Genomic DNA, 12,500 nt, shown 5'->3' on the forward strand with positions numbered 1-12,500 from the left:
ATTGCCAGAAAAAATGCAGTCCATGCACCATGGGGGGTGTGCCATTTGGAATTTGGAGAACTGTACATGCCATCCACAGCTGCATTGGGTTAAGCAATTACATACTACAAATCAGTTTACATTGAATTATGTTTACATCATGCACTGAAAATGAGATATATTTTTTTAAGCAGTTTTCTTTCTTGTGAATTTAATAATAATAACCCCCTTATGGAACAGTGTTTATAGTCTTAAATACTAGCAACTTCATAGATCAATGTGCTCAGAAGCATGTTTATTTACAAATGCTGTTTTGTCTTGGTAGTAAGGCTTGTATAGTATGCTGACCTTTTAAATAATGATCCCCATTGCTATATGTGGCTCAGCCACTTTTTTCTAAAAACGCATTTTAATAGTGATAGTAACACAAAGTGCCAACATTGTTAGGCAGTAGTATTTTATTTCATTATATATTCATTTGCTAAAATGGTATTTTCTATAATAATCTTACTACTGCCAATATGTTGAGGAAAAGATATCTGATAATAGAGGAATAACTAAAATAACTATAAGTGATGATGCACACACTCCTACACTTAATTCACACATTCTACTCTCCTCCATACTCATCTACACAAACATCCTATATGATTCCTGCTTGCTAACAGCAAGGGACATACAACCAGGTAGCTCCACTGCCATTTAGCCTGTTGAGCTCAAAAATGAAATTGACTTTTTTCCAAGATTATTCTGATGGCTGTTAATGATAAGGAACTCTTCATTTTCATAAAGAAAGGAGGGAAATTTTTGTTCCACCTCTAGGAATTATAATAATATCAAGAATATTATACAAATAATTACATATCTAGCTAGCTATATCTGATACCTCAAAGCGCACTCTCATTGGCTAAACATAATGACATCTTTAGCTCCACTCGTCTATTTGGCCTGATCAATCTGTGAGATATTCAATGGCAAGTGTTTTTTCAGTGCATTTTCTTTGAAAGAGATTCAGCAATAACAATGGTAGAAAAATAAATAAAAAGAAAACAAGAGAAAAAACATATATTATCAATGAATCAAGGCAAAGAGACAGAGCTTAGTTCAGAAGTTGCAAACTAGGATTTTCATCAAGATAGAGTGGAGCTACCTATATAAAACTCCTTTGGAGCCCTTGCATCATTTCATTAATTAAGGATGGAATGAACCACCTATGAGCCATAGCTGGAAGTGCCAGCACCTGGGAGGCCATTATTACCATGCTCAGGATCCTATTCCTGCCTGCTGTGACCAGAGATGCAGGGTGTGTTACAGAAAATCAAATAATACAGAAATATTTAAAATCTACACAATTAACAAAATACTGCTTATTCCTTTGGATATTGTACAGAGTTGTAGACTACCTTGAGAGGTGAAATGAAGTCTGTGCAAGGAAATCAGTCTATTACCATCTTAACCCAATAACGACGGGTGTCCCGTATATGAGACAACCGTGGCTGATGCGCAGGGAGAGTCCAGGCCAGCACCACGCGCCAATTTTGTAGCCGCACAGAATCTTTTATTTTTGGCTTCAAAATAAGGTGTTAAGGGGACCGTCTGCTTTTTTTCTTTTTTTTTTTTGCCGATTTTCATGAAACTCACACTCTTTTATTTAAGACCCTTCCCATTGCCTGTGTGTTCGAAATTTGCGCCTGAGATAGCGTTTTTGTTCATCTTTCCATGACTATCTTCTTATCAACAAAACAAGGTATAAGATTTGTCTTCCTACACCATAATCCTCTATCATCTACCTGCATTCCAAAGTCTTCCGGACATTCCCAGCATGTAACAGTTTCTCAAAATCTTACGTATAGTGTAGAGTGGTGGCAGTGATCTGGGGGGGTTTATAGGCCTACACTGACCATTTTTTAAAAATTCTCAAAAATCCAAAAAAAATCATACAGCCATTCTGATTTCATGTCTGAATAGAACTATCCTACTACTATTATATGCAGAAGCCATTTTTGAGAAGTTGACCTTACTTATTTTTTATTTTTGGTGAATATTCTTTGAAGGTGACTGTTAAAACACCCTAATAGGGGATTCTGAAAATATGTCACTTTTATAAGATGCACATGAAAATATTGCAAATCCTTATGGCAGCAAGTAATAGAACTGTTATTCAGCTACAAAATGAGCCATAATAAGTTAAAATCAGACTAAAAATACGTGTGCTATGCATAAAAATGTGAAGGACCTAATAATCGCGATCTTTTAACTTCTTATTATGCTTACATCTTATATGACAAATCATGTACGGAATACTTATATTTGATATAATCATCTATCATTTACCTATTATTGTTGCTCTAATGGGGTTTTACAACATATGTTATTGGTTGAAAGAATAACTGTTCCCCAGTCGGACGGGTACCAAACGCATCCTTTTCCAAGCGCAGCCGGGGCATCGTGGACCATGAAATTGTCTCTTTACATCAGCGGAATAACTCTATGAGGTCATGTAACCAAATTTCATACTCAGACCCCTTGGAAAGACGAAAAACAATTATATGGCGATGTGAAAGTATGAATATAAGGTATATGAGCACATATAGATAATTTTCGTGTACCCCATGACCTTTTGTTTATTTATATTGTTACTTCCATTTGTTTCTTTGTTTGTTTGTTGATTGTTTATTTGTTTGTTTGTTTGTGTTGTCTAATATTTCAAAAAGTTACAAACACATTTTAGTGCGAGTTTAACCAAAGGCGCAATAAGTGTCTAAGTTAGGTTAACACACACCTCATTAAAATGTGTTCATAACTTTTAGAAATATCAGAAAACACTTACAAACAAACAAATACAATAAACAAACAAAGAAACAAATGGAAGTAACTATAAATAAACAAAAGGTCATGGGGTACTCAAATATGATCTATATGTGTTTATATACCTTATATACATACTTTTACATCGCCATGCAATTTTCACACTCAGATGGGGTCTGAGTGTGAAAATTGGCGACGTGACCCCGTAGATTTAAACATAAGTATACCGCAGATGCAAAGAATCGTATTTCATGGTCCACAACGCCCAGCCGCACTGAGAAAAGGACGCATATGATACCCGTCCGACTGGAGAATGGTTATTTTTCTGACCAATATTATACGTTAAAAAAAAAACCCTCATTAGAGCAACAATAATAGGTAAATAATAGATAATCATATAATATACAAGTATTTCATACATGATTTGTCATGTAAAATGTATAAATAATGAAAAGGTAGAAGATCACGATTATTGGATCCTCCACATTTTAACGCATAGAACACATATTTTCAGTCCGATTTGAATGTATTATGGCTCATTTTGTAGCTGAATAATAGATCTATTACTTCATACAATAAGGATTTGCAATATTTTCATGTGCTTCTTATAAAAGTGGTATATATTTTCAGTATCCCTTATTAGGGTGTCGAGATAGTGGGCTTCGGTAAATATTCACCCCCCCCCCCAAAAAAAAAAGAGGTAAGGTTGACTTCTAAAAAATGGCTTCTGCATAATATGGTAGAAGTATAGTTCTAATCAGATATGAAATCAGAATGGCTGTATGATTTTTTTTTGGATTTTAGATAAATTTTTAAAAATGGTCAATGTAGGCCTATAGACACGAAAAATTACTGCCACTCTGCTACACTATACGAAAGATTTTGAGAAACCGTTATGTGCTGGCAATGTCTGGAGTACTTCGGAATGCAGGTAGATGATAGAAAATTAAGGTTTAGGAAGAGTATGCTTCTCCCTTTAACCCATTGGTCGCGGTATTATGCAATATGGCGCGTAATCCCCTAATTTTCATTATTTTCAACTCGGGTGGCGTATGGGACCGCACTTGAGTGTGCGCACGCGCAGTGGTGCTGCCTTCCCTCTTTCGCGCAAATATTTTGTTTACTTATATCTGCGAAAAAATATGTATGCAAAAATTTGCAAAAACCCCTGCAAATACATGCAAACATGCAAACATATGTAAATGCGCTCAGAAAGAGTGGCGGGTGTGGTTTTAGCACGCGCAATAGGCGAACAACTCATTTGCCGGTAAACAGCCCATCGCACACGCGGGCCCGGGGGTGGTGGGCCTGGGCCCTGTAAGGCCGCAAGGGGAATGCCGGCTTGGCGGCTGATATTCCCTGGCCCACTCAGCTCCCATGCCGCGCGGCCGCCCGCTGCTCGAAGGGGATCAGCTTTTAATTGCACGGTGCATCATTTGATGCCATCCGCAGCCAGTGGGTTAAGTTTTCATACCATAAGGATTATGAAAAGAAAAAATAATTTAACAACCATTATTTTAGAAGTATACTTATTTTTTTTCAAGAAGTGTACTGAACGCAACTTTAGCAAAAGATAAATGTATTATGGCTCATTTTATAGATAACATTTTATCTAGGGTATGTAGGAAGCAGAATTGTTTATTTTTCCCTGTGCTTCGTGTAAAGTTGATATATATGTGATGAATTTTTTTTTCTTTTTCGGACACCTGCCAGTTGACTCGGTAAAATATTTCTAAATAAAAGAAAGAAAAGTCAAAATAAAAAGTGCTTCCTATATTCCCTAGATAAAGGATGATTTTGTAAACTAAAACAATCAGAATGACTGAGCAATTTTTAAAAGATTTTATATATTGGTTAATTTTCTCCTTTCTTTTTTATTTTTTTTTTATTTATTTATTTATTTTTTTTTACTACAACTCAAAAACTGTTTGGGGTGATTTCGAAAAAAAAAAAATAAATAAAATAAAAAGTCTACCACAGACATCAGGCTAGAGAGGAAAAAAAAAAGAAAAGAAAAAAATGTTTCATCAAAATCGGAAAAAAAGGCGATCCCGTTAATACAGCATATAAAGTGACACCTACAGACTATGGTAAATGGCAAAAATTTCTGGGTTACTCTAGGCACCCGGTTCCAACAGGTTAACCCATTACCACTGGTATATTTTGAAGCTAAAAATAAAAGTTTCCGGTCGGCTACAAAATCAGCGCGCGGGGCTGGCCTGGAATCTGTCCGAACGCCAGCCGCGGCCCACTGCTGCAACAGAGCACAAGACCCGATACAATGTCACACTGGTGGGATGCTCGGCAATGTTTATTTTTTTGGGTGTCTCATATGTGGGACACCTGTCATTACTGGGTTAACTTGTTGGTTCCAGTTGCATCACAGAAATCATGGAACACCCATGAGCAGTGACAAGACTCTATGCCTCCCCTTTATTTTGTGTAAACTTTTTTTGCTTTATTGCCATTTTCTATTGTCCATTTTTAGATTTGCCTTAACCAGATGGTAATGCCTTATTTTCCTTCCACATACTCCATATCATCTATATAGTAAATAACTCAGTGCAAGGAAAAAATATATGGAACATTTGTTTATTTGTGTCATTCATCTCACTTTTTGGTAATTTTCAATTTTACGAAATATTCATGATGGAACTGTAAAGTCATCAGGATTGTATGGGTTAAGATCTGACTTTGACAAAAGAGTGTGATGTCTCTATGGCTGTTTAATATTTGTGTGGATTGAGCAGATAAGTGAAGAAATTTTAGAGAGAGGATTAGAGCTAACAGAGTAAAAGGAGGCCAGGTAGCCTGTGGCATGACAGTCAATCAAGGCAGGGAGAGGAAGACAGAAATGCATACACAAAGATTGTCAATGGATGTTTGAGGATGTGATATGGGGGGATGCATCTGGCATCTTTAAAAGTTTTTTGTTGAGTGAGATTTTGTAACAGAGCAGAGATAAATCATTTCTAGAGTTCTCAAGCCTTGCTACTGCAGGACAGGATGCAGGGTTAACACAAGAGCCTGACAGAGGTCCTTCAATGCTATAGGTGCTGCGATGAATATATGTAGGTACAATGGGTTCAAGCGGGTATGATGGGGGACACTGACAAAGTATGCAGACAGATGGACTTAAAATTCATAAATACGTTTTCAGCAACTTACACCAAAATGCTACAAAACAGTCACAACTTACACTAATATATGTGGCGAGTTTTGACTCCTGTGGAAGGCCATTAACCTGATTTGCAACTGGAGGTGTGGAAGTGGCAGCAACGGCCTGCTGTGGCAGGCTCAGATTGAGGAAGAGAGGGTCCATACTGACTGCTCTCTAAGCCTGCAACAGAGAGAAATCAATTTAATAATTCTCCAATATTTCTGCCAAGTTCACTCATTTTTGTTAATGGAAAAAAATAAAAAAATAAAAAAAATAAAAAAATAAAAGGCTGATATCTAGATAAAATACAGAAACTTAAGTAAAAAACTAAAGTTCAGAAACCTGAAAAAACAAAGCAATAAAACCTAGGACAATATAAAAATAAAATAGTTTCAAAACTTATCACAAGAACCAACTTCTAATTTTCCCTGAATCAATACCACAGCTGACTTAATACACACATACCCATTTCTAACTAAACTATGATTACCAATTTTCATGTTCTTGGTACTTCATATTGAGAAATCAGCAATCTATTTTCATCTTGAATACCTAACTGCCAAACAAAGGACATAATGAATTAAATATATATGTTTATGCAACAATACAATAATTACTTACAATACTGCAAATAAATCATTACTCATAACATTCAGTACAAAGATTAACAAACATGAACTCCTATTTTCATATTTGATTTAACAAATTTAACAAACAAAAATTCTTAAATATGCTAACATTCATTCCAAATTTACAATCATTTATGAAAAATAACCCAATTCAAAACACAGCATCAAATTCAAGAGTAGAAATAAAGGGTTTCTATACAAATATAAGGGGAGGTAATTCCCACACATTTGCAGGTCTACAAAAAATTAATATTTACCTTTAGAAAAAATAAAATAAAATAAAAAGGTTATCCTGTGTCAAATATTTCAACTCCAAGACTGTATTCTAAGTCATAATTGTAGTGACACTAACAAACACACAGGTCTACAGGAAATGGTGATGTTGTAATATCTTTGCTTACTACAGTGCTTAGCAGAGGCAAGATTCTTTAACTCTCCAGCTGTTTATACCACCAGTAACTACAACTTTTTCTCCTTGCTGTTAACTCAGATTAATGTGAAATATATGACAAGAACCTGATATGTTAAAATAATGTGCCTATGTATACTGAACTGTAAAAGAAATATATAAACTCCCATTCTTAAAAGATGGCAACTAAAGTAAATGAAAAGATGAATAAACAATCTTGTATCTAAGTAAGATAATTTTTCCTTTCTCTGCTAAGCAAACTGGCTCATTAACTATAAACTTAAATCATCAAATTTCATAAAAATAATTTATCAATTAGACAGCCAATGCACTATATCTAATTCACATTCCAAGTTAAGCTGACAGAACAACTCTCATACCTGGAAGTTACAAAAACTTCAACAATAATGATTCCTGAAAAGAGCACCAGTAGACTATTGAAAAAACACTGATGACTATACATCAGCAGAAAAAAATATGAATGCGTAAATCAATTCCACTGAAAGATTGGTAACATAGTTTCAATATTACGCCTCAGTCCGGATTATGTAATTCTGCAAAAATATATCAAAGCTATAGTTAATCTTGCTCTATGGAATTATTCCTTCCCATTCATATGTCTTATACATGTCATATAGGTCAATTTGCTATACAGCAGCACAGCTCTATTTTTGGTATCAATCCTTATTGGTTATCTATGATTAATTTACCTGACTATGAATTAACCGAGAAAATTAAAACCAATCATATTTCCCAACATAAAAAACTTTTGTTGGGTTTTTAAAAGAAATTCTAAAAGAAACTGTATTTGGATCTTGCAGCCATTGCATCATAAAGCTTAGATGTTAACTTTCCTTTAGGACTGAGCTTGCATTGTCAAAACTTAGGTACCATAAAATGTAGTAACTTTATAGTAAGGGATAATTTTTGAAATGTGTTGAAAAATTTTAATGACCACTGTTAATATGAAATGGTTTTGCATTGGGAAAGAGAAAAAATGTGGTCCTTTAGCTTAATCCTTATCTTAAAATATTGTGAACTTACATGGAACTAGAATAAATTTATATAAAAAAAATCCAAACTCAGACTGAAGATGATATGCATTTCTTTGCCTCTGCAAACTGTTTGTGTAGAATGTTGATTTAGTTTTTCAAACTTATTTTTCATAATCCTTTGTTGCTTGTTGGAATGAGATTAGTATTAATATCTAACTTCACAGTGCTAATCTTGTACAAAATCTATGCTGATGGCATAAAAAAAAAAAAAAAAAAAAAAAAAAAAAAAAAAAAAAGCACACAGAAAAACTACTACAGACATGTTTTTTAAAGAAAGCTTAGATTAAGAAGGAAAATTGGAAAAATAACGCATCAGTAGATTACAAGCATTCTCATTAAATCAGTAGGATTTCCTACAACTCAAAAACAAGGAGCAGCTGTTATACAGGAAAGCAATTCCCCATGCACAGTGAGACTTCTCCCTCGACATGTTGAACCTACAATTGTAAGTGAGGGTATATCTAATAAAGTAAAGGGTGAAGAACAAAAAAATTTTGATTAATACTTCAAGTTCAAATGTGGCTAATATCATTTAGTACATCTAATCTCTGGAACATAAAAACTGGCCAGTCACACTAAATCCTTGAGTTCACTGTCACCAAGTTGTTTTCTATTCTAATTACCAAACTCTTAACCCCTATGATCTTGATGACATGACCATCATCATAAAAAAATTAGCTTTAGAGGTAGGTGACATGAACGTACTATCACAGGAAAATTTGACTGAGAATGCTGTTCTTGCAGGTATAAGCTGAGGAAATTTCAGACCTTTTTAGGACTTTTTAAGACTCATGTCAATTGCTTTTTAAGACCTGGAGCCACTTGTTCCTCAATACACACTTCCCCATAATGTGTAGGCCTACATATCGCATCAGCGACCAAAATAAAAAATTCACCCCATATCTTTTACAGTCTCTCTCTGACAGTCCATGCCAGATCTTTTTTTTTTTTTTTTTTTTTTTTTTTTTTTTTTTTTTTTTTTTTTTTTTTTGCCAAAAGTAAATGGTCTAATATTGCTGACAAATGATTTCTGAGTGAAGTGTGACGGCGACCACCAGTAACATATATTTTTATTTACACAAAGATTTTGAAAATATTTCAAGACCTGCGACAGGAAAAGCTCCATTTTTTAAGATCTTTTAAAGCCTTAAATTTCCCCAAAAATTCTGTAAGATATTTCAATATTTTTTAAAAATTGTCCGGAAAACCTGTTCTATGCTCAGGTTTCTATTACTGGCCACCGAGACTGGCAGCACAAGTTATATCTAAAAAAATGAATATTATAAAAAAACAAATAAATGACACTAATAACAAAATGTTAATTATGATTATTATTATTGCACTGAGTTATGATGTCAAACTCATTTACCCCAGGGGGCCACAATTAACCTTAGTATAGAGTATGTGGGCCAAATAATCATGAGTCGATGCAATGAAACAGCCTTATGGTTCACATGAAAACATAGAAGACCATTTAATTCATTACAAAAACACAATAACAGAAAAAATAAAACATAAAATAAATAATAAAAAAGTGTCTTCATCTTAAAAGATGAAGGACTGGCTTCACTAATCATGTGAAACGGCTGACTATAAGACTGCATACAGGAGTGCGGCAGGCCACATGTATGACACCCCTGACCTAGAGAGATGATACAGAGTTGGTACAAGGGAAATAGTTTATTACCACCTGCATAAAGCAAATCCAATGACATAAACATTGGAAAATGGCAAAGAAGCTAAAATTACTTATCCAGAAAAAGAGGAAATAACACTGCAAAGGGGAGGCATAGAGTCTTGTCACCACACGTATTCATGTGCACCCAGCCTACAAGCTAAACAAATGTCAAAGTGCCCTATTGCCCATATTTTGGGCCAAGTGATGGCAGGAAAGTATCTGCATCCAATAGATTAATACTTGTGTTTGGATTTTTATTTTTGTATTGAAACTGCAGCAATAAATTATAATTTCTTCTTTAAAGCAACTTGGAAAATTGAGAGCTCCAGAGTCCAGGGTGAGTAGCTACTTATTTACCCTTCAAGAAGTTAGACAGACTATAGTTATCATCACCTCTCTTATAGCTTGTTTATGAAAAGATTTGGTCAGGTTGATTAGCCAACAGCATGATCACTATGTTAATTGGCAAAGTTTACTAGTAGACAAGTGTTCTATAGTCATGTGCCAAATTAAAGTGTATGGGATTAGTACTTACGTTATGCAAAATATAACACATTGCAATATGAACTGTCTGTCCCTTTTTTGCTAAAGGAAAAGAATATTGAAGACATTAAGCAGTAGTAGTATGAGAATTTTTTTTCTCATTCTTTAACTCCTATGAAAAAATCAGGCTTGAGAGGCAGGTGATGTGCTGTGGGTCGAGGTGATGCAAACATGAGCATTTCAGCTGAAGGCCAGAGTGACAGGAATGACTTGCCACAAGTGCACAAAGCTCTTGGAGGGTGATTAGACTCATTTGGTGTTTAGGAAGAGGCTTTTGCATTATTCTCATCCATAAACCAGTATGGAATACAATGTCTGTGAGTCATGACTGGAAGAGCACCAGCTCCAAGAAGGATACTGGAGGGTGAGCAGCCACGCAGGTTGTATTACAGAAAATTGAATATTGCAAAAAAATTAAAAAATAAAATAAAATGACACAAATAATAACATTTTACTTATTGCTATTATTATTGCCCTGAGTTATGGACTACCAAAAGAGATGATATGGAATATGTGTGTAGAAAACAGTCTATCACCAGTTGGATTTAGCAAATCAAACTTTTCACTTTTCCAGAAAGAGAGAAAATAACATCGCAGAGGGGAAGCATACATTTTTGTCAGTACACGAGTGTTTATATGTGCCCAGCCTACAAGCTGCACACCCATCAGAATGGCCTCTCAAGTATGCCTAATGCTAGTAGTTTGGGCCACATGACGGCAGTGAAACATCTGAATCAAACAGGTTAAAAAATACGGCTAATCTGGCTGAAATTTAGATCAGTTCACTGTGGATAGTCTTATAATCATGTTTCATATTACCCAGAGCTATGGATAATTTCACACACCTATGCTATCTTCAGTGCGCAAAATGTTAAAACAAAATGTTTATCTTCACCTTGATTCTAAAGCCCTTCCTCCCCCCTAGATGCAAGCCTACTCCCCCCCCCCCCCCCACACATGCATATGTGAATGCGTGCCCCCCCCCCCCCACACACACACACACAAAATCACACACACTACATGCATATACACTCACACACATATACACACAAAAATAATTCTGTAATGGACAGTGCATGACCTTGGAAACAACAGGTTGAAGGTCTTAAATATCATCTGTAAGAAATTCATAGGCATACAAAACAACATTTAACAAAAAAATAAACGAGTAGGCCTATATGTTACTGAGACAGACAAGCAATCGCCACCTTTTAGAGCATCCGAAAAGGGTAAGAAACAACACAATTTAAACTGCAGTGGCCTCATATTTTCCGGTAAATGACAAAAATATCCGCTGCATATCACTGCTCAGAGAATGTCAACAACACACTCACACGTCCTGAGTTCTTAAAGTTTGTTTTCTACAGTTTGGCACAAAGTGCTAACAAATGGGGGGTACAGGGGAGGCTTGCCCTCCTGTCTAGGGAATAAATGGAAGGTAGTAAAGGTTAGGTTAGATTTTATGGTTTACATGATACCTTGGTTTTTGGGAATTGTCTCTTAGAAGGTGCGTTGCTCTCAGTAACAATTACCAAAACAAGCAGTAGGCAAAGTACAAGACAATTATAACATTCATATAAACAATGACAACAGTAAATGTTCAGAACAGGACTGTGCAAAGATTATGAAATACTCAAAAAACACAAAAATCACATCAATGAATATGGTTAGGAATAAAAAGTTATTTGCAGAAGGTAAAGCCACAATCAGTTATCACAATCTCTGAATCTGCACAACCATATTGTGACCTTCCAACAAAGGCTCAGAAACCTCTGCCATACACATTCCTCTATAAAAGAACTCACCAACCTCTCTGACAATTTATCATCAAAAATAGAGCTAGTGCAACCTAATCTTACTGAATGTTAAGGGAAAAGGTCTCTCATCCTTTGCTGAAATGCAAAATGCAAAGACCACTGCATCATGTCATGCAGTCCTCTTCTAAACAATTACCAAGGGAAAAGTAGTATAAACACGATAATAAAATAATCATCATTTGGACTGACATTATCTAAATATAACTGCTTTACTTTCTTTACAACATATATAAAAGCAATTCACACCACCTTTCCACTCACCTTTACTCAAAGTTGCACATATATCAAAGAAAACAAAGTCCAGGAGATCATTTTTATGTATTCTTCTTTCCGATTTTAATATCGCACTTGGTTTTACTCTTATTTATCAGGTTCTGTTTCGCTTTCCTTCTTTACTCATTAATTTGCACAATATCTTCAGT

The 12,500-nt window shown here is 35.1% G+C and overlaps 1 protein-coding gene across 7 annotated transcripts in view; it reads right to left on the reverse strand.

The window, feature by feature from the left end:
• The window catches only part of PAN3 (Poly(A) specific ribonuclease subunit PAN3), a 41,425-nt gene that overhangs the window by 28,287 nt on the left and 638 nt on the right, over window positions 1–12,500 (reverse strand). For 5 of the 7 annotated variants that reach the window (XM_070138556.1, XM_027362959.2, XM_070138558.1 and 2 more), the window contains exon 2: window positions 5,987–6,127. In XM_070138556.1, the coding sequence (XP_069994657.1) occupies window positions 5,987–6,109 (123 nt within the window). In that variant the 5' untranslated portion in view covers window positions 6,110–6,127. Of the gene's footprint in view, window positions 1–5,986; window positions 6,128–6,833; window positions 6,965–12,339 lie in introns of those variants that run through there. The other 2 variants (XM_027362958.2, XM_027362957.2) reach the window with 2 other exon arrangements.

The sequence above is a fragment of the Penaeus vannamei genome, chromosome 24, assembly GCF_042767895.1.
Source record: "Penaeus vannamei isolate JL-2024 chromosome 24, ASM4276789v1, whole genome shotgun sequence".
In the NCBI taxonomy this organism is placed as follows: domain Eukaryota; kingdom Metazoa; phylum Arthropoda; class Malacostraca; order Decapoda; family Penaeidae; genus Penaeus; species Penaeus vannamei.